The 25,467-nt window shown below is 46.2% G+C and overlaps 2 protein-coding genes across 2 annotated transcripts; both read left to right on the top strand.

The window, feature by feature from the left end:
- The first annotated feature begins 5,768 nt into the window (after positions 1–5,768).
- Positions 5,769–8,771, top strand: GJC2 (gap junction protein gamma 2). Its single transcript, XM_014052990.2, has one exon. It carries the CDS (start codon positions 5,785–5,787, stop codon positions 7,042–7,044), a length of 1,260 nt encoding a protein of 419 aa, XP_013908465.1. The 5' UTR covers positions 5,769–5,784; the 3' UTR covers positions 7,045–8,771.
- A 5,612-nt stretch (positions 8,772–14,383) lies between these two features.
- Positions 14,384–24,031, top strand: IBA57 (iron-sulfur cluster assembly factor IBA57). The gene is made up of 3 exons (XM_014052985.2): positions 14,384–14,747; positions 16,062–16,393; positions 23,620–24,031. Exons 1-3 carry the CDS (start codon positions 14,470–14,472, stop codon positions 24,012–24,014), a joined length of 1,005 nt encoding a protein of 334 aa, XP_013908460.2. The 5' UTR covers positions 14,384–14,469; the 3' UTR covers positions 24,015–24,031.
- Positions 24,032–25,467: the final 1,436 nt, after the last annotated feature.

The following is a 25,467-nucleotide window of genomic DNA, read 5'->3' as shown; positions in this document are numbered from 1 at the left end:
TACAAAGCATTGTGTATTTTTAATTTTTTGATGGGGAGGCAAATTTCCCATGCAGGTTTTTCTCCTTGAAGTAACGTCTGCTGAAGCATCATTTCTCTGTGAGTACCCGGTTCGTATTGATTTGATCCTCCCTTCCGTCTCCTGGTATCATTTTAAGAGGAATTAAGAACAAGCTGTTAAAAAAAAAAAAACCAGTCCTGCAATTCTTATAATTCCGTTAGACTCTTAAACTCACCTTTCACAGAGCACAGGGTGTACTGGAATGGGTGGGTTCAAAATAACTCCCCCCCCTCCCCAAAAAAGCAAAATATTGTGTTTTTAAAAAGGGTTCAAAATCAAAAAAACGAAGTCTTATGGTTTAAAAAAACTCTCATATTGGATAACGGTATAAAGAATTGGTGAATTGCATTGCATTGAGTCTGTGAAAAACAGTCCGCAGGCACTGCTTTGAACATATTACGATATTTCTCTTTTTTGTTTTTGCTAATGTGAAAGTCTTCCTGCTTTCTTAAAAGACTTCTGAGTTTTTCCCTTGTGGTAGATCCAGAATGAAGCTACTTGAAGAAAGAGAGAAAATGCATATCCTGGAAATATCTTATTTTCCAGCATGATTTTCTTTCTATCATTCGAGGTGTGTGTGTGTGTGTGTGTGTGTGTTTGTGTGTGTGTGTGTGTGTGTATGTATGTATGTATGTGTATGTATAGGTAGGTAGGTAGGTAGGTAGGTAGGTAGGTAGGTAGGTAGGTAGATAGATAGATAGATAGATAGATAGATAGATAGATAGATAGATAGATAGATAGATAGATAGAAAGATAGATAGAAAGATAGAAAGATAGAAAGATAGAAAGATAGAAAGAATCCTTTTCTGGATATTTCCAAATGGAAGAGTCCCAGCATCGATTAAAAAAATTATAGAGCAATGAATTAAAACTTTTTTTTAAAAAAAATATCCATTAAAAGTCATTTTACAGCAATGAATTAAAACATTAAAAAGACTCCATGTTATCAATTAAAAATAGTCCAGGAGCAAACGATTTTTTAAAAATTAAAAACAGACCTCATTTATCTTTTAAGAATAGTTCCGGAGGAATCAGTTAATTAAAAAACGATTCCATCTCTCCATTAAGAATTGTTCTGAAGCAAAGAATTAACTTTTTTTTTTTTTACAAAGAAGACCTCATTTATCAATTAAAAATAATTCTGGGAGAATCAACCAAATAAAAAATATCATCTATCAATTAAGAATGTTTCTGGAGCAAATCGTATTTTTTTCACCTGTTAAAAAAGCATTCCAGGGCAAACAATTTAAATTTTAAAAAAGCACTCCACTTATCCATTTGCATATTATTCTGGAGCAATCTGTTAAAACTTTTAAAAAGATTTTCAAGCAGTAATTAATCCAATTTGGAGTAACAGAGCGTTATCCTATATGTAGTTGACGTGAAAGAGGTTACTAAAAGAGGTTTCCCAACAGTTCCATCTCAGCTACAGGTAGTCGTTGACTTACAACCACAATTGAACCTAGAATTCCTGTTGCTAAGAAAGGCAGTTGTTAAGTGAGTTTTGCCCCATTTTAGACCCTTTCTTGCCAAGGTTGTTAAGTGAATCACCACAATTGTTAAGTTAGAAACAAAGTTCCTAAGTGAATCTTCCTCCCCCATTGACTTTGCTTGTCAGAAAGTCGCCAAAGGGGCTCATGTGAGACACCCCCCCCCCCCCAGGAACACAGCAACCATCATAAATATAACTCAGTTGCCAAGTGTCCGAATTTTGATCTCGTGTTCTTGAGGATGCTGTAATAGTCATAAGTGTGAAAACCGGCCACTTTTTTTCAGTGCCATTATAACTTCGAGCAGTCCCTAAATGAAGTGTTGTAAGTCGAGGAGTGCCTGTACTACGTGCAGATGAGGGAGACATCCAGGGAGAAAAGCAGATTTTTTTTCAACTTTGGGGAAAGAAGTTAGGGAGAAGAATTCAGCAATGGAATTGTCTTCCTTCTGGAATTGACCGGATATTTGTTTGTTCGAGATGAACTGCTTGAGCAGGGGGTTGGAATAGATGACCACCAAGATCCCTTCAAGATCCTAGCCTACGATCCTATAAATAAGGAAAGAGAAAGACAGAAGGGAGAGAACTCTTCTTTGCCTTTTCTTGCTCTTCTTTCTCTTTCTAGAGTCTCCACATCTTTTTTACATCGTGGCGACCAAAACTGGATGCCGTATTCCAAGTGTGGCCTTACCAATGCTTTAAAAAGTGGTATTAAAACTTCACGTAATCTTGATTCTATCCCTCTGTTTATGTAGCCTAGAACTGTGTTGGCTTTTTTGGCAGCTGCTGCACACGGCTGGCTCCTATTTAAATGGTTGGTCCACTAGGACTCCAAGATCCCTCTCACAGTTACTACTGTTGAGCAAGGCACCACCTATGCTGTACCTGTGCATTTCGTTTTTCTTGCCTAAATGTAGAACCTTACTCTTTTCACCATTGTATTTCATTTCATTAGATAGTGCCCAATGTTCAAGTTTGTCAAGATCCTTCTGTATCTTTAGCCTGTCTTCTGGAGTGTTGGCTATTCCTGCCAGCTTGGTGTCATCTGCAAATTTGATGAGTTCCCCATTTATTCCCTCATCCAAATCATTGATGAAGATTTTGAAGAGTCCTGGGCCCAAAACAGAGCCTTGGGGTCCCCCACTGCATACTTCTCTCCATGAAGATGCAGCTCCATTGAGGACTACACGTTGAGTGCGGTTGGTCAGCCAGTTACGAATCCATCTGGTGGTGATGCCTGCTTGCTTTCTCTCTCCATCCATTTGCCTGCTTAGTTTAGCGGGCATTGTGTTGAAGTGTGCGTCTTTTTGACACTCTGTTTGCATTGTTGTTGCAAGCTGCTTTTTATTTTTTATTAAGGGAAGCGATGCATAAACGGACGATGGGTGTTATTGTATTCATTTAGTGTTACAGGTGTTGTAAATACAGCAGCTTATGACCTCAATTGGGGCAGAACAACTAAGAAAGGCAGTTAGTTGTTAAGTGAGTCGCAACCGTTTTACCACAATTATTAAGTGAGTCACATGGTCATTAAACAAATCCAGATTGCCCCCATTGACTTTGCTTGCTGGAAACCTGCCCGAGAAATTCGCAAATGGGGATCACTTTTGCTGAGGACACCACAACTGTCGTAAATACATGCCCGTTGCCAAGTGGCCAAATTTTGATCATGTGACCTTGGGGATGCTGTCTGACGGACATAAGTGCGAGTACCATTTGTAGCTCCCTTTTTCAGAGCTTTTATAACTGAACGATTGCTAAATGAATGACTGTAAGTTGAGGGCTACTTGTACGGAGTAAGTGAATTACTCCAGTGGTGAATCAAACAGCACATCTCAACTCCTCCACTCACTCCGTGGAGATACACAAGATTCTGGAATGCTTTTTTTTTTCAACCTTCCCCTTCACTCTTCATCAACCTGCTGGTCTCCCATCCAAATTCCGACCAGCTCCCACTCTGCTTAGCTTTCCAAAGTCACAGCTCATGAAATGCTGCCACCTGTTGGCATAATTAGGCGCGGTGGCTCAGGCGCTGAGCTTGTCGATTAGAAAGGTCGGCGGTTCAAATCCCGCCGTGTAGCGGAGTGAGCTCCCGTGACTTCTTCTAGCTTCTGTCAACCTAGCGGTTTGAAAGCACGTCAAAAATGCAAGTAGAAAAATAGGGACCACCTTTGGTGGGAAGGAAGCATGGTTCTATGCGCCTTGGGCTTTTTGTCATGCCAGCCACATGGCCACAGAGACGTCTTCGGACAGCGTTGGCTCTTCGGCATTGAAACGGAGGTGAGCGCCTCCCCCTAGAGTCGGGAACGACTAGCACATGTTTGCGAGGAGGAACCTTTAGCTTTAAAAACAAAACTGTTGAAGAGAAATATATGTGTCCCAGGATAATGTTGGAGGATCCAATCTGGGTCGGTCACTGGAACCAGAGGTTTAATCTAGCAAGCTTTTCAGGCTTGCAATGAAGTCCATCCTGAGATAAATTCTCTCTAGCAGACGGTGTGCTTTTATGTGGTGCCTGATTCTATGTGGCTTTTTGGTTGTTGATTGGGGTGTTGATGACTGGCTGTTAAGTCGTTGGCTGTTCTTTCCTTGTGCTGCCAAGCTCTGATAAGCTGGGGATAAATCAGCATTCCTGTTGACTGACGAGGGGCCGTTTCCCAGACTTCAATAACTTCCCTGGCTGTTTTTGTACCTGCTCAGCCAACAAACTTAGTAGTTGTGAAAATGAATGCATGTCCTTGTTCCGAGCAGCTGGGGACTTGTTAGCCCAAGGAAATAACAGCCAACGACTTAATATCTGGCCATAACACTCCAATCAGCAACTGAAATGCCACACACAACCAGGCACCACATAAATATTACGCATAGAACAACCCAAAGTTAAGAGAAGGTCCCTCAGGATGGGCTCCAGCACGAGACTGAAAGCTGGGAAGACAAAACCTCTGGTCCCAGTGAACGACCCAGATTGGATCCTGCAAAAAAGCCATTGATCACAGCAAAGAATTGAGTTGTAATTAACTTTAATCTGGCACCGGACTGTGATTTAAGTAGTAACGGGTGGATATATTTGGGGACACACTACGTATGGGACTCAAGGATCTTGCACATAGGAGGAAGGGGGAGGGGAAGAAAAAGAAAGAAGGAGGAATGGAAGGAGGGGAGAGAAAGAGAAGAAAGGGGGAGGAAAGGAGGAATGGAAGGAATGAGGGGAGAGAAAAAGAAGAAATGGGGAGGGACAGGAGAGGAAGGGAAAAGGGGGGGGGGCGGAAGAGTGGAAGTTTACATTGTATATAAATAGAGCAAACCTCACTCCTTTCTCGCACTGATGATGTTACCTAGTTGGGTCATGAAACGTCTGCAAGAACACCATCAAGCTCAGGGAGCATCGAGGGCCCCACATTCCTCCTCCTCCTCCCTGCAACCCCCCCCCTCCCTTTTAACATTGATGATGTTACCTAGTTGGGTCATGAAACGTCTTCAACAAAACAACCAACTCAAGAGGCCACCAGTGGTGGGATTCAATTTAACAACCGGTTCTCTGCCATAATGACCAGCTGGGTAGGAATAGCTCGGTGGTCATGTGACAATGTAGCCATGGCCAACTCACGTCGATGGGCGTTTCGCCTTAGCTGTGACAATGGTAATAAGGGTTAACCAGAGAGGCAGTTTCTGTAAGCAGGTCAAGAAAGATGAGGCTAGAAACAACACCAGAATGTTTCCTTCCTGCCTTCCTTACAGGATTAGCTCTGTAAAGTGGGGAAAAAATAAAATAAGATTTCTTCCAACAACCGGTTCTCCGAACTGCTTAGAAAGTTACGAACCGGTTCTCCCGAATAGCAATAGCAATAGCAATAGCAGTTAGACTTATATACCGCTTCATAGGGCTTTCAGCCCTCTCTAAGCGGTTTACAGAGTCAGCATATCGCCCCCAACAACAATCTGGGTCCTCATTTCACCCACCTTGGAAGGATGGAAGGCTGAGTCAACCCTGAGCCGGTGAGATTTGAACAGCCGAACTGCAGAACTGCAGTCAGCTGAAGTAGCCTGCAGTGCTGCATTTAACCACTGCGCCACTTCGGCTCATACAGGTGTGAACCGGCTGAATCCCATCACTGGACTGCACAGAATGAATGAATGAATGAATGAATGAAAGGTTCAGTGAATGAAGGAACGGACGAATTCGTATATTCCCATCTCCCTGTTTTTGTCTTACAGGCCGTAAATGATCAGCCCTTATGACCAACATGAGCTGGAGTTTCCTCACCCGCCTGCTGGAAGAAATCCACAACCACTCCACTTTTGTGGGGAAGATCTGGTTGACTGTCCTCATCGTCTTCCGCATCGTCTTGACAGCCGTGGGTGGCGAGTCCATCTACTCGGACGAGCAGAGCAAGTTCACCTGTAACACCAAACAGCCGGGCTGTGACAACGTCTGCTACGATGCCTTCGCCCCGCTTTCTCACGTCCGCTTCTGGGTCTTCCAGATCATCATGATATCCACCCCGTCCGTCATCTACTTGGGCTACGCCATCCACCGGATCGCCAGGTCCTCGGAGGAGGAGAAGAAGAGGTTCCGGAGCTTCAAGAAGAAGAAGAAGCAGTTTGTCCTCAACTGGCAGGCGTCCCACCACCTGGAAGACTCCTTGGGCGCCGAGGAAGAGCCCATGATCTCCGAGGAGATGGTGGAGAACGAAGAGAAGGAGAAGACCAAGGAAGAGGAGAAGAAGAAGGGGCAGAAGCACGATGGCCGGAGACATATCCAAGAAGAAGGGCTGATGAAGATCTACGTCTTTCAGCTCCTCACCAGGGCCTCCTTGGAAGTCTGCTTCCTGATAGGCCAATACATGCTCTACGGTTTTGAAGTCCGGCCCTACTATCTTTGCACCCGTGACCCTTGCCCCCACAACGTCGACTGCTTTGTGTCCAGGCCCACAGAGAAGACCATCTTCCTCCTGGTGATGTACGTGGTCAGCTGCCTTTGTCTCTTGCTCAACCTGGCGGAGATGTGCCATCTGGGCATCGGTACCATCCGGGACGCCATTCGCGAGCGGAAGATCCACAGCTTCCGGCAGCCGCCGTACAATTACGCTGCCTACCCCAAGAACATCTCCTGCCCGCCCGAGTACAACTTGGTGGTCAAGTCGGACAAACCGGCCAAGCTCCCCAACAGCCTGATGGCCCACGAGCAGAACTTGGCCAACGTGGTCCAGGAGCAGCAGTGCACCAGCCCCGACGATAACATCCCCCCCGATCTGTCGACCCTCCATAAACACTTGCGGGTGGCTCAGGAGCAGCTGGACATCGCGTTCCAGAGCTACAACAGCACTCAGGGGCACAGCCAGCCCTCCAGAACCAGCAGCCCGGGCTCCAGTGGATCCATGGCGGAGCAAAACCGGGCCAACATCGCGCAAGAGAAGCATGGGGCCAAGCCCAAAACCAGTTCGGAGAAGGGTAGCGTCAACGGCAAAGACGGGAAAAACTCCGTATGGATTTAGGAAGGAGGAACAGGTCAAAGGGTCCTTTGCGTCGGGGAGGTGGTGGTGGGTCTCTTCTTTGCTGGCGAGAAGAAGGCTGAAGTGAGACACCAACTGGTAGTCCACCAGAGGCCTTTTCTCGACCCCTTTGCTTGGTCGATCCCATCTTTCATTTTCTGGGCAAAGCAGAATCTTTGCGCTAGAAGTCCGTGCGAGGAAAAAATCCACCCTTGAGGTTTAGCGTTGCTCTTCCAGGGAAGATTCAAACCAGATGCTGGATGGCAAGACGGATCCTTTGACCCGAGGCTCCGGAGAGACCAGAAGAAACAGAATTAAATTCCTGTCGATAAAACTTTGGCCCAAAAGCCCAGTTTCTCAACCTGCCTTGACGGTTGGGGAATCTCAGGTATAATTCCCCCTTTTGAAACAGGTGGCATTTACCGCGTTATCCTTCTATGTCTCCTTGTCCTCTTTGCTTGTCCGAGGTTTCCATTTCTTCCTTCTGACAAGCTGCCTTTAAAAACAAAAATTAACGAACCAGAGTCCTCCCTCTTCTTTATTTTGATCTTTGCTTCCTATCGAGGATTGCTTCTCCCAACTTATTGCCAAATAATTTAGATGATGAGTCCTTTTTTATTTTATTTTTAAGTTGGGCTGGAGAAAGGGTGCATCGGAGGGTTTTTTTAAATCTTTTTTTTTAACCACTTTTCCCCTGTCTCTCCTGCCCTGTGATTGTGGTAAGATGGGAACGTGGTTTAAATAAATGACATCTGTTGCTCACGAAAAAGACCCCATCACATGTGGATGGTGGCCTGCCGTAGACCTCTCTGTTAGGATTTTCCTCCCGCGCTAAGCAATTGTGGGGTTGAACCATAACGTCTCTTCCTGGTGGATGGAAGATTTCTTTTGAGGGCACAAATAATCCCAAACCGAATTAATTCCCAGGTCCTTGGAGGGACGGCAAAATCTGGAGATGTTCCCAAAACGTTGTAGTTCTAAATCGCGGGCCGAATCCGTTGAAGGGTAGATTTTAAAATTGAAAACTTAACGTAAGTGTGACTAGAGATAACATTAACCTGCAACTTCGGCGGTGGGGTTCACTGCAAAACGATTTCTGGAAAGCAAATTTGGTTTTCTCCTAAGAAAATGGGGCCATTTTCTGGGGGTTGGCTTCAGCTACATCGTGCTTTTGGGGATGAATGGCATTTTATCTTTATTTTATTTTCCCTCCTACGCAACTCCCCTGAGAAATGAATTCCAGGAGAGAGGGAGGACGTCTCATGAAGGATTGCGCCCTGCCAAAGGTTGCAGCGTGAGGAAAATGAATTTAGTCGCTGTAAAGCCGTTTTTCTAAGCCTTGAAGATGGCAGACTTCAACTCCCAGAATTCTCCAGCCGGCAAAAGAACAATAGAAAACGTTCTTCACTGAATCATTGTGGAGAAAGGTTAGCACTAAAATAAGATAGCCAGGGCTTGGACGAGATATCTTGTATGGAGATAGGATGCTTCTCTAAATGCCTGCCCATTTCATTCTTCCGTACGGCTTTATAAATGTTATATGTAGCCCAAGGAGAGCTGTGATCCTTGAGACCAATATTCCCTTAGTCTCGTCTTCTAGCCAGATGTCCTGGATGAAGTAAAATGTACGTTCTCCTCTGTGGCTGACATGAATATCATGACTCGTAATAACAGAGGTTCTAAATGAAATCAAGGTTTCCTCTTGATGGCTTCACGCGGGCACATAGAGCAGCATTCCTCACCCTTGGTAGCTTGGAGATATGTGGGCTTCAATGCCGGGAATGTCCGCAGCTGGAGAGAACTCTGAGTGTTGAAGTCCACGCATCGTGGCTGGAGAGTTCTAGAACTTGAAGTCCATATGTGTGTTAAAAGTTTGCTGAGCTTCAGAAACAGTGATGGGAACGATAAGGAAGGTGTCCTGGACCAGAGTGCGAGAAGATATGCGCGAGCAATTCAGATACCTCCTTCATTCAAATAAAGGGGGAGTTCTTAACACTTTCCCTACAAAGAGTGTTCGTGTTAGGCCTGCATTTCTGAACCTTAGCAATGTGAAGGCTGGTGGACTTCAACTCCCAGAATTCCTCACCCTGGCTGGGGTATTCTGGGAGTTGAAGTCCACACCTCTTCAAGCGGTCACAGTCTTGATGATCATACTGATCTGGAAATAGGTTTTTTTTTTGAGTATAATTCATTTGCTACTGTTTTCTTCCAGAACGTTTTGTGTCTCCTTGTCTAGATCTACATCTCTCAGGGGTTTTACAGCTCCCGTTTTAAGTCCTCCACAATGAAGTGTGATCCTGCTTAGCTCTTGAGATCAGCCAAGAGAGACTTAGTTTCTGCTTATTCAATCTCCATAAACCTGCTCCTAACATCACTAAGACCCATAAAACCCTTCTGCACTGAAGTCCTATGACAACTGGGAATTATGGACCTTGGGGCTAGGGTAGGAGGTTGGACTAGAAGACCTCAACAGTCCTTTCCAACCCTATTATTCCATGTTGGGGGAAAAACAGCCTTAAATGTTATTTTATCCACTGCCAAAACACAGGTCTCCATTTTCACTCCATGAATTTGTATATTGCACAGAGTTAGCCCTCCAGATTGATGTCTTATGATGCTCACCAGGAGGTGAAGACCTCAGGAATTGGAAAATGGTTGCAAGCCTCAATCAGTCGCAGGAGGAGGTCTTTAAGATGTCTTTATGGAGTCCACGGTTTCATATGTTTCGTGTACATAACATGAAGTGTCAGTCCTGAGACCCATTTGGTAATTTTCAGAAGGTTCCACTGACTTTTAGACCATCGAGATGCCATCGTGAGATTTGTTGAACACCTCAGGTACGATAAGAAGCTAAGTGGCCTCAAGAAGACAGATCTCGTCTGTTGCTACAAATCTATCCTGAGCTCATCCCAAGGGAGAATAAGAAGGTTCAGATAAATAAGAATTAAATTTCTGAAGGAGAAAATACTTTCTTCCAACGGAACTTAAGAAAAATCTTATGTTTACAACTCTGCAGTGGGCAGAAACAGGTCTCTCTCACTCCTACTCATCCCAAAATGAAGATGTAGCAGTGGAGAATTTTATTTAAAAAATTACTTTAGAAACTCTGTTTTTGATGTCAGGTTTGAAAAACAAGCATCTTGGGAGGTTCTTGTTTTCAAAAGAATAATTCAGTTTTGCCTAGATTGGTCCTGGATGAAAATCATAATTAAAAACAAGCCTACGTTTATGGACAAAAAAACAGAACTGTTCAAAATAAGGTGGTCCACAGGTACATTTTGTGAGGGGTCAAAACCCCAATTCTGCAATTTAGTTTGCCGGACTGATCAGGATTCTAGGATTGAAGAGAGACAACTTGGAGATCAATGTATGGACAGTATTAAAAACACACACACACACAACTTATAGTGAAGGCAATACTATCTTTACCTGATTTAACTTACCTCCTTTTTCTTCATCGATTATCGGATGATGTCCTTCACAAAAAGTCTTGAAGAAAAGGCCATGTTGGTGGAATTAAGTGAATAATTTTTTAAAAAAACAGGATCCTTTTGTTTAAGGAAGTGTGTACAAATCAGCATTGTGTTTGTTTAGACTGGGATGGCAGGGTGGAAAAAAAAATCTGTAATTGTTGGCTGTGTCTAGATCGATGCATTCAGAGTCGCCTTCAACCGTGAGATGGGCAGCAAATAAATTGGATTATAATATAATAATGTGCACCACATAATTAAATCCCTGCATTCTGTTATCCTGAATCTTTAGCTGTTAAAAGAGTTTTATATCCAATGCATGGGGAGACATCATATGTCAGAAGACAGAACCAACAATGTTTTTAAGACTCTTCTTATATATGCCTGCAGTGTTTTTAAAAAAAAGCAAATTACTGAAAGATTAATCTATAATAATGCCAAAAAAATTTTTTTAACAGTAACTGTTCCAGTCAGCAGTTGTGCTCTCCAAACTGTAAGGATTTTAATCTGGATGTGGTGGTTTTGAGATACCAGCATGTTTCCTCCACTTTTGAGCAGGGAAGACACCACAACTCTTCCCCTTCGACAACTGCACAACCAAAGCCTACACACACACACACACACAAACATACACACTGCCATTTGTGTTCCATTCCGCTGGGAAATACTTGAAATTAACTAAATAGCCATAACAAATCTATGCTGTTAGCAGAGTTTTGACCTCTCTCTTTTTTATTTTTATTTTTCTTATACATTTTCCTCATTTGCCAGTTGTGTAAGAAACCCACTTTGGCTGCGTTCACAGAACACGTTTCAACGTTATAGAAAGCGGCTGTGTTGACACCTCCTTAAATTTGCTGAACATGAATTTAGAGGAATTCTCCTAGGTTTGAAGTGTGGAAATCCACCTGGTGAGATTAAAGATTCTTGAGAATTATTATCTGAGCTGAGAAAATGGATGAATTCGTCATATTAAATCTTTTGTGTGAACGCAGCCAGAAACTATGTTGTAGATCCCTAATGTCTCATTGTAAATGCTATTTACAAGTTGTATGTGGAACCATTATTTACAAACAGTAAACGCTTTTGGATGTCCAGTGTTCAGTACTAATAAAAACGGAACAAAATGTTCCTTTTGTTTCATCATATTCCGGATGTGGTGGTGCATTTATTTAGGGGAAAGGTTTTTCTAAGTATTGCATAGAATCCGATTTCCCAAACTTTGCCAATTTACTGCATCTTGAGTGTCTCTGTGATTTTTTTCATGCTGCCCCAAGGAATAACTAGCAGTTTCAATAGAAATAAGAATAAAAATGGAAAGAAACAAATAAAGGTTTTCATTTCATTCTTGAATAGCCACAACTGCTAACAGACTGACGAGAGATATAAAAGAGTTAGTTAGATAGTGGATTGGGTGGATAGGTAGGTAAGATGATTAGATAAAGATGGATGGATGGAAGGATGGGATAGACAGACAGATACAGACAGACAGATGGATGGCTGAGCCATGGTGGTGCAGAAGTTAGAATGCAGCATTGCAGGCCAACTCTGCTGACTGCAAGCAGTTCGATCCTTACCAGCTCAAGGATGATTCTGACTTCCATCCTTCCAAGGTCAGTAAAATGAAGATCCACATTGTTAAGTGCATTGTAAACCACTTCATAGTGCATAGTAAAGCACTATGAAGCAGTGTATAAGTGTAAGTGCTACTGAGATGATGGATGGATGGACGGACAGACATTGATTCACGCACCTCTTGGGCAGTATACAACTCTGGAATCAGAGTTGTATACTGCCCCCCCCCCCAATTCACTTTGCAGGTATACATCCCATTCACTTTACAGGTAGTCCTCAACTTATGACCATAGTTGGTCATAAGTTGAGGACTTATTTTTCCATTGCTAAGATTTTCCATTGCTAAGCACACAAAACGTCACACCCATTTTACAACCTTTGGCAGCTTTGTTGATAAGCGAATCACCATAGTTATTGAGCGACTCATGTGGTGTTTAAGTAAATCCAGGTCTCTCCATTAAGTATTGCTTGTTGGAAGCCAGCTGGGAAAGTTGCAAAGGGAGATCCTATGATCCTGAGACACTACAACCATTGTAAATAATGCTGGTTTTCCTAGTGCCTAAATTTTGATCACATCATCCGTGGGGCGGGTGCAATGATCATAAAGTCTCAGGGCCAGTCATAAATCATGTTTGAGTGCTGTTGTGACTAAGCAGTCATGCTCATTTTATCACTGCCAAAAAGCAAGCTTTGCCAAACAAAAAATTAAAAATTTAAAGTGGGGGGGGGGGGAAGTTTGCTGGTGTTGGAAGAAATGTCCATCTGGGTTCAGCTCCAAGTGGGGAGAAAGACGCTGGAAACACGGAGGCTGCTTGGAAAGATGGTTTAATGGTGGACAGGACCACATGGCTTGAGGTCCTGGGCAATCAAACACGGGGGGGGGGGGATATATATATATATTTCTAACTTCCTACACTGGGTTTGAGTTTCCCTGATTATGGAAATTCAGTATAGATCAAGGGTGTTCAACCTTAGCAATTTGTCTGGGGAATCCTGAGATTTGAAATGCACAATTCTTAAAGTTGCCAAGATTGGCCACCTCTGCTGTAGAAAGGGGAAAAAAATTCATAGGATTAATTCTGACAGCTTCCTTCCACCATCTAGTCAGAGCTGAGGAAGCCTATTGGAAACATCTTCAAAAAAAAAGCCAGAAAGTCCACTTGCCTCTTGAAGAAAAAGCACCTGTGGGACTTCTCTGCATTCTGCCCAAAGCTCTATAAGGAAAGACAAACTGTCTGTGTACAGATCGTCCTTACGGCCACAACTGAGCCCAATGTGAATGTTGCTAAGTGAGACATTTGTGTGTTTGTTTTATTTTCTGACCTCTTTCTCCCCCCGCCCTCCCAGCCGAGTTCGTAACACAATTGTTAAGTTAATCTGGCTTCCCCATTGACTTTGCTTGTCAGAAGGTCACAAAATTGGGATCATATGACCTTGTGACGAAGCAACTGTCGTAATAAATATGAACCAGTTGCCAAGCTGACTGAATTTTGATCCGCATGGCCATGGGGATAACACAATGGTCATTAGCATGAAAAACAGTCATGAGTCACTTTCGTAAATGCTGTTGTAACTTCAAATGGTCATTAAATGGAACTGTTGTCCCAAAGGTGCTTTCCAAGAAGCAACTGGACTTTTCCCCCCCCTCGAAGACATTTCACTTTCCACCCAAGAAGCTTCATCAGTTCTGATTGGAAGATGGAGGGGATGGTAGGATGCTGTCAAAACTAATCCTTACACACACACACTCACCACATTCATTCAGAACTAAAGCTTCTTGGATGAGAAGCAAAAAATCTTCAAGGAAAAACAGAGGCCCGGTTGCCGTTGGAAGAAGCACCTCTGGAACAGCCATAGCTTGGATCACTGAGAATCTCCAGATATTTTCTATGCCATGTATTGGAAGAGATCCACTATCTGTTTTTCTCCAGACAGCCTAGCTAAATGATGATACTTGCTGTCTGGAGAATTCTGGGAGTTAAAAGTCCACAAGTCTTAAAGTTGCCAAGTTTGAAGACATCTGCCCTAGATATTGGCATTTGAACATAGTATTTCTCACATTTAAAGGTTGATATGTTTTACTAATCTATGTGAAACGTTAATATGCGATAAAATAAGTCTTTGGAATAAAGGCCCCAAGTCGCTTCCGCATTCAGTACGTGGATGGCAGGGACCGGAAGGACCACTCGGCCAATGATGAGCCACCTGCGGAGCTCGGCCACACCCCTTTGCGTCAGTTGGCCAAGGAATGAACTAAAGGGGCCTCTGCGCTTGCGCACTTGACTAAAGCGGCCTCACGCCCTTTCGCTCCACCCTCGACCATACACAAGATGGCGGCGCCGAGGTCTTTTCCAGGTCCTTGGTCGCTCTCCGCTAGGCCGCCATGCTGGTGAGGGCGAGCGCGGCGCTGCGGCGGGGTCTCCCGCGGAATTTGCACTCGGGTGGCGGCGGCGGCGACATAAGGTTCACCGCCGTTTGCTTCCCGTTGAGCCACCGCGCGCTCCTCCGCTTGCAAGGCCCCGAGACGCTCCCTTTCCTCCAAGGACTCCTCACCAATGACGTGACCCCTTTCGAAGAGGTGGGCGGAGCCGCGCCGCGCGCGCTTTACGCACACGCCCTCAACGTCCAGGGGAGGTGCCTCTTTGACGTCATCGCGTACAGGTGCGTACGGTTACTTCTCAGCCGGGGCCGGAATGCGACGCTCGTCATCCGCCGCCATCTGCGGCAGGGGACGATGGGAGTTGTAGTGAAGGGCTCGTTTCCGAGCTCTGGGAAAGACGGATGGCTGAGGGCCACGTAGAATGGGCTTTGTAATACTTGCAATATGGGTTTTGTAGTACTGGTACAATAACTAAAATGGGTTTTTCTTGCATTTTAATTTGCCTTATTTCTCAAGGCAAATGAAAACACAAGGAAACTCTTTGGAGTTAGCCAGTGCAAAAGTACTACGAAACCCATATTGCAGGTATTACAAAGCCCATTCTACATGACACTAAAATGCAGATGAAAAAGAAGACTTTCATGAATTCCCTTCGTCTTTCTTGCTTTCTAGTTGTTTTGTATCATTTTCTAATCTTTTTATTTTATTTTGCTGAAAGCCATCCAGTGTTGACATAGCTAGAAGCCCACTCCGTTTTAATGCTGATGATGTTACCTAGTTGGGTTATGAAAGGTCTGTAAAACAACAACCAAGCTTGGAGAGGACCAAGGACCCCAGATCACCATCTTCCTCCTCCTGCTCCTCCTCTTGTCCACCAACTCCACTCCAAACACTGAATGATGTTCCCTAGCTGGGTTCTGAAACATTTGCAAGCAAAGCACCTAGATCAGAGACCACCAAGTAATCCCTAAACACAGTACCTTTTCATAACACATTAGCCTATCCTTCTGCAGGAGACAGCCTAAGATTGTTAGCACATTATCTTACCGGGAGAGGAACTTGCACTTAAGAGTAGGGATCTCCAAATTTGGCAACTTTTAAGACTAAATGGACTCCCAGAATTCCCCAGCTAGCTGAGGGAATTTTTATTTAGCAGACAATAAAACATTGGACACTGTTAACAATCCTGGCTGTGTCTTTGCCATAAATACTAAAATGTAAGATAGATATCATATAAACCTTGCTTATTTACATTTGGTCTATTCAGTATTTACAAATATAAAGACACCCTACTACTACCTGTATTGTTTTCAAGTTTATCTTACCCACTTTCAGTCTGTTACATACATAATACTAATTTTCCATTCTATAAATCTTAATCGTTTCTTATTTTAGATCCCTCCTTTCTGTTCCAACTATCGATAAAATTTATTCCAGATCTTGTAGTATTCTGTTTCACCTTTTCAAAGGTATTCTGGGAATTGAAGTCCACCAGTTTTAAAATCACCAGGTTTGGAAGCCCCTGCTTGGGGGAGGGAGGAAATAGAATTAGGTTTCCCCACGAAGGTTGTCAAATTCTTCCTTTCGGTTTTCAGGCTCCATGAAAACAAGCAAGAAGAACAGCGCGTCTTGTTGGAATGCGATGCGGGTCTCCTGGGCTCCTTCCGGAAACACCTGAAGCTCTATAAGATCCGCAGGAAATTAGACATCTCGCCCTGTCCTGACCTCTCTGTCTGGGCCGTCGTTCCAAAAGAACCATCAGACAGTTTGCAACAGGCTGGCAAAGCCATGATTCTAACTGCAGATCCCAGAGTGAATATTATGGGTTGGAGGCTGATTGCCCACAAGGATGTCAACCCTCTGGAGATCGTCCCCGGAGGCCAGCTTGGAGAGCTGAACGATTACCACCGGCACAGGTATCAACAAGGTAAGAGTGCCCTACTGCCAGTCATAGCAATAGCAATAGCAATAGCAGTTATATACCGCTTCATAGGGCTTTCAGCCCTCTCTAAGCGGTTTACAGAGTCAGCATATTGCCCCCAACAACAATCTGGGTCCTCATTTCACCCACCTCGGAAGGATGGAAGGTTGAGTCAACCCTGAGCTGGTGAGATTTGAACCGCCGAACTGCTGAACTGTAGTCAGCTGAAGTAGCCTGCAGTGCTGCATTTAACCACTGCGCCACCTCGGCTCATTATAGGAAGCTGAATGGCAATGTGGAAAGTTTCAGTTTAATAAATTTATATGCCGCCCAATCCCGAAGGACTCTGGGCGGCTTACATAAAAGACAATTTTAGAAATGCTAAAAAGTTTAAAAGGTAGAAGACAAAGCAGGTTAAAGCACAACACACACTCAACCGTAGTGGGGCTGGACCTCATTCAAGAGGCCAACAGCCCCAGGCCTGCCGGAAAAGCCAGGTCATAATAGACTTTCTGAAGGCTGCGAGAGTGGGGAGGGTCTGGATCTCGGGGGGTAGATCGTTCCATAGGGCTGGAGCAGCTAGAGAGAAGGCTCTCCCCCGAGGAGCCGCCAAATGACATTGTCTAGTTGACGGCACCCGGAGAAGGCACATCCTGTGAGATCTTATCGGACGCTGGGAAGTGTGTGGCAGAAGACGGTCCCGTAGGTATCCAGGCCCTAAGCCATGTAGGGCTTTAAAGGTGATAACCAGAACCTTGAAGCGCGTTCGGAGACCGATCAGGAGCCAGTGAAGCTCGCGGAGGATGGGTGTAACATGGGTGTATCTAGGTACACCCAATATCGCTCGCGTGGCTGCATTCTGGACCAGTTGTAGTCTCCGAACGCATTTCAGGGGCAGCCCCATGTAGAGCACGTTGCAGTAGTCGAGTCTTGAGGTGACGAGGGCATGAGTGACCATTTGAAGTGCCTCCCGGTCCAGGTAGGGCCGCAACTGGTGCACCAGGTGAACCTGGGCAAAAGCTCCCCTGGTCACAGCTGACAAATGGTGTTCTAATGTCAGCTGTGGGTCCAGGAGGACACCCAAGTTGCGGGCCTTCTCTGAGGGGCGTAAGAATTCACCCCCCCAGGCTTAGGGATGGAGTATCTGGACTATCCTTGAGAGACAACATCCATAGCCACTCGGTCTTGTCAGGGTTGAGTGCAAGCTTGTTCATTCCCATCCAGACCCTAACAGCTTCCAGGCACTGGCACATCACTTCCACCGCTTCACTGAGTTGGCACGGGGCGGACAGATAGAACTGGATATCGTTCGCATACTGATGATATTTAATCCCGTGCCGGCGAATGATCTCACCCAGCGGCTTCATGTAGGTATCAAATAGGAGGGGGGACAGGACCGAGCCCTGTGGCACCCCGTATTTAAGGGGCCTAGGGGTCGACCGCTGTCCTCCAACCAACACCGACTGTGACCTACCAGAGACGTAAGAGGAGAACCACCGCAAAACGGTGCCTCCCACTCCCACCTCTTCTAGCCGTCGCAGAAGGATACCATGGTCAATGGTATCGAAGGCCGTTGAGAGGTCAAGGAGCACCAGGATAGAGGAATGACCTCTATCCCTGGCTCGCTAGAGATCATCGGTCAGCGCAACCAAAGCGGTTTCGGTGCAGTAACCAGGCCTGAAACCAGACTGAAAGGGATCTAGATAATCCGTTTCATCCAAGGTCCGTCGGAGTTGAAAGGCCACCACCTTCTCAACAACCTTCCCTACAAAAGGGAGATTGGAGACTGGATGATAGTTTTTAAGGACAGCTGGGTCGAGGGAAGGCTTCTTAAGGAGGGGTCTCACCACCGCTTCCTTCAAAGCCTGCGGGAAAGATCCCTCCCGAAGAGAGGTGTTCACAATCTTCTGGATCCAGCCTCGTGTCACCTCCCTGCTGGTGGAAACCAACCAGGAGGGACACGGGTCCAGCAAACAGGTGGCGGCACTCATCGCTCCCATGGCCTTGTCCACTTCCTCAGGAGTGACAAGCTGGAACTCACTCCACAAAATTTGATCAAGGCCCTCCCTCGGCATCTCTACTGGCACTGTCCAAATGGAGTCTAGGTCTGTCCGAATCTGAGTGATTTTGTCCGACAGAAACTGGGCAAATTCCTCAGCTCTTCCCTGTAAGGGTTCCTCTGCATCCCTCCCTTTAAGGAGGGAGCGGGTTATCCTAAACAAGGCAGCCGGGCGAGATTCTGCGGACGCAATAAGAGCGGAAAAATGAGCACATTTTGCCACCCGTATCGCCACTAGATAAGTCCTAGTGAAGGCTCTTAGTAGTGTTCGGTCGGATTCGGAGTTAATAGCCCTCCAGCGTCACTCTAGGCGTCTCTTTTGGTGCTTCATCTCCCGGAGTTCCTCGGTAAAACCAAGGTGCTCTCCTGGATCCACTGCTGCGGAGAGGCCGCAAAGGTGCAATCCGGTCCAATGCCTCAGCCGCTGCTATGTTCCAGGCAGCGACCAAGGACTCAGACGGATTGTGGGCAAGGGAGTCAGGTATCTCTCCAAGCTCCGTCTGAAATCCCAATGGGTCCACCAGAACCATTTAATCGGCTCCACCTCCCTGCAGTGGGGGAGCAGCTTCCGAAAATCAAGCCACAACAGGAAGTGATCTGACCATGACAAGGGTGAGATCTCAATCCCCTTTAATTCCAGATCACGTCTCCACCGCCCCGAGAGAAACACAAGGTCGAGTGTGTGTCCCGCCGTATGAGTCGGACCCTGAATTACCTGGGTAAAGTCCATGGCTGTCATGGAAACCATGAACTCCTGCACCACATCAGAGCATTCACCCAGAGATGGCAGGTTGAAGTCCCCCAGTACTATAAGTCTGGGGAACTCAACCGCCAGTCCGGCTACTGACTCTAGGAGCGCAGGCGGGGCTGTCGTGACGCAGCTGGGAGGTAGGTACGTCAAAAACAAGCCCACTTGACGCCCCCAGGTCCAACTTCACAAGGAGAGTTTGAGTTTGAGTTTTATTTCATTTGTATGCCGCCCTTTTCATTTGTATGCCCCTGAGGGGACTCAGGGCGGCTCACAACTCAAGAAGGGAAGGGGGGATACAGACAGTTTAACAACAACACAAACAATACATAGTTAAAAAGCGCAACAATCATACCATTCGAGATAGGGGCAGCGAATCTTTAGCCCCAGGCCTGTCGGAACAGCCAGGTTTTAAGGGCTATGCAGAAGGCCTTGAGGGTGGTGAGGGTACGAATCTCCACGGGGAGTTCGTTCCAGAGGGTCGGAGCAGCCACAGAGAAGGCTCTCCTCCGGGTAGTCGCCAGTCGACACTGGCCGGCAGATGGAATTCGGAGGAGACCTAGTCTGTGGGATCTAATGGGTCTTTGGGAGGTAATTGGCAGGAGGCGGTCTCTCAAGTACCCAGGTCCAATACCATGAAGGGCTTTATAAGTGACGACTAGCGCCTTGAAGCGTATCCGGAGACCAATAGGCAGCCAGTGCAGCTCGCGGAGGATAGGTGTTACGTGGGTGAACCGAGGTGCACCCACAATCGCTCGCGTGGCTGCATTCTGGACAAGCTGAAGTTGCCGAATACTCTTCAAGGGCTGCCCCATGTAGAGCGGATGTGAGAGACTCACATCCGACAGTCTCCAGAGAAGGGATCCTGCGAGGAACTAATGATTCCCGGATAATAATTGCCACTCCCCCACCCCTTCTGTGGTGTCGTGGTTGGTGGAGCACCTGAAACCCTTCTGGGCACATTTCTGTGAGGGGGGACTCCTCCCTCATGGCCCAGCCAGGTTTCAGTAATACATGCCAGGTCTGCCCCCTCGTCTAATATTAAGTCCCAGACGAGAGGAGCTTTATGAATCACAGACCTGACATTTAGCAGCAGCAACCTGAGACCAGGGCCTTGACTTCCCTGGTCGCCTGGTCCTTGAGATGAGCTTACGGGGCCGGAACAAGGGATCGCTGTGACTGTGGTTGATGATGCGTTCGGGAGTGGAATTGGGGAAGTGGAACGGAGGGTGGAATGATAGGGTTGGAAGCAGGGGTGGGGTTCCTGCCAGTTCTAAGCTCTTCTACAGAAGAGGTTGCACAAATCTTCAGTGCCAGTTAGAACCGGTTGCAGCTCCCTCCCCCCGCCCATCCGTACATCATCAAGATGAAGAGCGAGAGGAGGAATTCTGGGAGTTGAAATCCACAAGTCTTAAAGCTGTCAAGTTTGAACACCCCTGGGTTTTTTTTTTTCTAAAGGGTTAGGGGTGAAAGGGTTTTGTAACTTGACAGCTTTAAGACTTGCGTGCTTCAAATGCCAGAGTTTCTGATCCAACATTTTGGTTGCTAAGCAAGAGCGTTGTTAAGTGAGTTTCACCACATTTTACAAGTTGGCCATGCCCACCTGGTCACATGGCCAGCAAGCCACTCCCACAAAGCAGGCCACACCTACAGAAGAGGTTCTAAAAAAATTTGGAACCCACCACTGGTTGGAAGGGACCTTGGAGGCCTTATATAGTTCTAGCCCAGTGATGGTGAAACTTTTTTGGCTCCCGTGCCAAAAGTGGGGGGAGCACAGGGGGGGTCATGCGCGGGTGTGCCACACCCATAATGCCATGCGCACGACCCACCAACACACAAATGCACGCGTGACCAGCAGCACCTTCCCTCCACTTTCGGTGCTTTTTTTCCGCCCTCCCCAGGCTCCAGAGGCTTTCTAGGAAACAGCCTCCCTGGATGCCCTCCAGAGGCCTCATGGAAGTTCAGGAATTGTGACCCAGTTTGTCCATAAAGCCGATTTTTGACCTCCGGAGCCTTCAGGGAAGCCTCCTGGAGGCTCCGGAGGGCAAAAAACGGCCCTACAAGCAAACTGGAAGTCTGTTCCTGGAGTTCCGGATCGCCCGTAGGGCCGGTTTTTTGCACTCCGGAAGCTTCGAAGAAACTTCTGGAGGGTGAAAAACAGCCCAAAGGGCAAACCGGAAGTCTGTTCCTGAACTTCCGGTTTGTGCGTTAGGTGGTTTTTCGTCCTCCGGAGGCCTCAGGAGATTTTTTCCCCACTCCGGAGGCTTCAGGTCTAGACGGTGGTGCTGTGCAATTGTGGCGTGTCTGTTTTAGGATTTTAAAAGTTTTTGTATTTTGTGTTCTGTAGTTCTCTATCTGAAAATATAGAAGATGCTGGTTGGGGGAATCCTGGGAGTTGACGTCCACGCATATTAAATCTGCTGAGATTGAGAAATATTGCCTTTTTTATTTTCCTTTAAAAAGAAAACATTGTGTGTTAACTCCTTTTGGCCGATCGCCAGCCCCAAACCCAAGATTAGTATTGAGAAACCTTAGATCAGTGTTTCTCAACCTTGGCAACTTGAAGATGTCCGGACTTCAACTCCCAGAATTCCCCAGCCAGCGAATGCTGGCTGGGGAATTCTGGGAGTTGAAGTCCGGACATCTTCAAGTTGCCAAGGTTGAGAAACACTGCCTTAGATTCACCAGTTCCTCCTACTTTCCCCACAACAACTCTGTGAGGTGGGCTGGGTTGAGAAATTGTTTGGACATAACTGAGTCCAGAATTTCTGTTGCTAAATTAGACAGTGATCCCCCCCCCCCCCGCTCCTCCATTTTACGATCTCCCTTGCCGGAGTTGTTAAATGAATCACTGCCGTTGTTAAGTTAGTCACAAGGTTGTTAAGTGAATCTGGCTTCCCCACTGACTTTGCTTGTTAGAAAGCCACAAAAAGGGATCGCATGACCATGGGGGGATGCTGCAACGTTTGTGAGCGTGAAAAATCACTTTTTTCAGTGCTGCTGTAACTTTGAACCAGTGGTGAAATTCATTTTTTTTTTTACTACCGGTTCTGTGGGCGTGGCTTGGTGGGCGTGGCTTGGTGGGCATGGCAGGGGAAGTTTACTGCAAAATGTCCATTCCCACCCCATTCTAGGGCCAGCCAGAGGTGGCATTTTCCGGTTTCAAGTTCAAGTTTCAAGTCTAATTTTATTTATAGGCCGCCCAATCCCGGAGGACTCTGGGCGGCTTACAGAGAGGGGAAAGAAAAGAAAAGAAAAAATAAAAATAAAATAGACAAGTTAAAAAACAACACAGATACATTCATTTCATTCGGGACTGGACCTCAACAATGAAGTCAACAGCCCCAGGCCTGCCGGAAAAGCCAGGTCTTGACAGCTTTTCTGAAGGCCATGAGAGTGGGTGAGGTCCGGATTTCTGGGAGTAGTTCGTTCCAAAGGATCGGGGCAGCCACAGAGAAGGCTCTCCTCTGGGGAGCCGCCAGCCGACATTGTCTAGCTGACGGCATCTGAAGGAGGCCCACCCTGTGGGATCTTACTGGCCGTTGGGAGGAGTGTGGCAGTAGGCGGTCTCGCAGGTTCTCCAAGCTACTCAAAGTTTCCGCTACCGGTTCTCCAGAACCTGCTGGATTTCATCCCTGCTTTGAACTGTCACTAAACAAAGCATTTGGAATGCCTGTACTGTTATATCAGTGCAAAGACTTGCTAACATAGTGCGCTCTACATGGGGCAGCCCTTGAAGAGTATTCGGAGACTTCAACTCGTCCAGAACGCAGCCGCGCGAGCGATCGTGGGTGCACCTCGGTACACCCACGTTACACCTATCCTCCGCGAGCTGCACTGGTTACCGATCAGTCTCCGGATACGCTTCAAGGTGCTAGTCGTCACTTATAAAGCCCTTCATGGTATTGGATCTGAGTACTTGAGAGAGTGCCTGCTGCCAATTACCTCCCAAAGACCCATTAGATCTCACAGGGTTGGCCTCCTCCGGGTTCCATCTACTAGCCAATGCCACCTGGCTATTACCCGGGGGAGGGCCTTCTCTGTGGCAGCTCCGGCCCTCTGGAACGAACTCCCCGCAGGGATTTGGACCCTCACCTCTCTCCAGGCCTTCCGAAAAGCCGTCAAAACCTGGCTTTGCCGGCAGGCCTGGGGTTGATGAGTTCCCCTCCCCTCTCGACTTGTATGGTTGTGTGCCTCTTGCTTATTTTAATTATCTGTATTTCGTTTTTATGTTCCCCTTTTCCCCCTTTTGAATTGTTCGCCGCCCTGAGTCCTTCCCGGAGAAGGGCGGCATACAAATAATAAAAATTCAATTCAATTCAATTCAATTTACTTCCCATGAAATGCTTTATGCAGAATTGGCCTCTCTTGCCGAACCAAAATAATAATCCTATAATTCAACGATACCGATTCGTTTTCCTCCAGGTATCCCTGAAGGCATGAAAGACCTCCCGTATGGGACAGCTTTACCTTTGGAGTCCAACCTGGTTTATCTGAACGGCGTCAGTTTCACGAAAGGCTGTTATATCGGCCAGGAGTTGACCGCTAGGACTCACCACATGGGCGTCATCCGGAAGCGGCTCCTGCCCATTCAACTCTCACCGCCGATGCCTTTCGAAAGCCTCGCTGAAGGTGCCGAAATTGTGGCCGAATCGGGGAAATCGGCTGGAAAATTCCGCGCGGGTGAGAACGAGTTCGGAATTGCCTTGCTACGTTTGGCGGCCACGAAGGGGCCACTGCGGCTTAAAATCTCCAACGATTCGCAAGTAATGGTCACAGCATCCATTCCTACATGGTGGCCTCAACCTGCCAATAAATAGCCGGTCCTTCTACTGAATATGCCTCAAAGTTTATTGTCTTTAAATTCCTCTTCTCACAATTCTGAAAATGGTTCCACCACAAAACCGCAGTAGACTAAAGCGCGCTCGACGAAAGCGCGTACGTGACGTCGTCACAGCGCGACGAAAACAGCACGCTGTGAGCGGTAAACTTAAAATTAAAGGGTAAATCTAAACCTAACCCCCCCAAACCTAACCCTAAACCTAACCCTAAGCCTAACCCTTAACCTAACCCTAAACCTAACCCTATACCTAACCCTTAACCTAACGCTAACCCTTAACCTAACCCTAAACCTAACCCTAACGCTTAACGTAACCCTAAACCTAACCCTAACCCTTAACCTAACCCTAAACCTAACCCTATACCTAACCCTTAACCTAACGCTAACCCTTAACCTAACCCTAAACCTAACCCTAACGCTTAACGTAACCCTAACCCTAACCCTAACCCTAACCCTTACCTTTATGTGAATCGGCTTGCTTTAAAAGCGCTTTTTAAAGCGCCCTTTTTTCTCTGCGGTCGTATTTGTCGCGCTGCTGATGACGTCAGGTACGCGCTTTAATCGGGCGCGCTTTAGTGGACCGTGGTTTTGACGGGTCACGCTGAAAATGAGTGGCTTTGAAAGGAAGAATCCTTTATGATGGTGCCTAGTTTGACATTGATGAAAAACTTCGAAACTTTAGATCATTATTTATTCTCTGACAGTAATATTGTTGTAGCTTCGTCCGATTCTTCCTCTCATCCCCCCTTTTCTTCCTTCCAGGGAAACAAAACCCTAACAATCAAGGACAGATTTAAACTCCTGTAAGTTTTGCCCAATTTGTCTGACTCTAGATTTATTATCTTGTCTATTTTTTGATACTGGTTTCCAGTTATAGCTATCAATGTGGCTCTTCCCGAGATTCCTTTCCCCTTTAGATAAGTGTTTCTCCAAATTGACAACTTTTAAGTGGTATGGTCTTCAACTCCCAGAGTTCCCCAGCCACCACGGGGAATTCTGAGAACTGAAGTTGCCAAGTTCTTAAAGTTGCCAAGTTAAAGAAATAATCGACTTGGATTCCTCGTTTCCATCGCTTTATTTGATCGGGGAAATATTACGGGTAATCCTCAACTCACGTCCATTTGTTTAGCTATTGTTCAGCGTTACAGAGCATTGAAAAAAGTGACTTATGGCTGGTCCTCATACTTACAACCACTACAATATCCCCATGGTCACATGATCCAAATCCAAGTGCTTGGCAATAGGCATTTATTTACAACTATTGCCATGTCCTGGGGTCACATGGTCGCCATTTGCAAATGGCAAAAGTAGTAGCCAAAGAATTTTAAACCTCGTAGAAATTTTAAACCTATACCGACTACTGTATAGACATGTTTGTATGTTTATTTGTATGTTTATTTCATTTGTATGCCGCCCTTTTCCCCCGAAGGGGG

The sequence above is a fragment of the Thamnophis sirtalis genome, unplaced genomic scaffold, assembly GCF_051295495.1.
Source record: "Thamnophis sirtalis isolate CommonGarterSnake01/CBP01778 unplaced genomic scaffold, rThaSir2_p1.2 scaffold_4, whole genome shotgun sequence".
Classification (NCBI taxonomy): domain Eukaryota; kingdom Metazoa; phylum Chordata; class Lepidosauria; order Squamata; family Natricidae; genus Thamnophis; species Thamnophis sirtalis.
The sequence above is the reverse complement of the archived record's forward strand: the minus strand, read 5'-3'. Positions and strand labels throughout refer to the sequence as shown.

Excerpts from the sequence above, each read along its gene's own strand:
- GJC2 (XM_014052990.2), top strand. The coding sequence starts at position 5,785 with ATGACCAACATGAGCTGGAGTTTCCTCACCCGCCTGCTGGAAGAAATC.
- IBA57 (XM_014052985.2), top strand. The coding sequence starts at position 14,470 with ATGCTGGTGAGGGCGAGCGCGGCGCTGCGGCGGGGTCTCCCGCGGAAT. Across the intron at positions 14,748-16,061 it reads TTTGACGTCATCGCGTACAG|GCTCCATGAAAACAAGCAAG; the intron begins GTGCGTACGGTT and ends TTCGGTTTTCAG. Across the intron at positions 16,394-23,619 it reads CCGGCACAGGTATCAACAAG|GTATCCCTGAAGGCATGAAA; the intron begins GTAAGAGTGCCC and ends GTTTTCCTCCAG.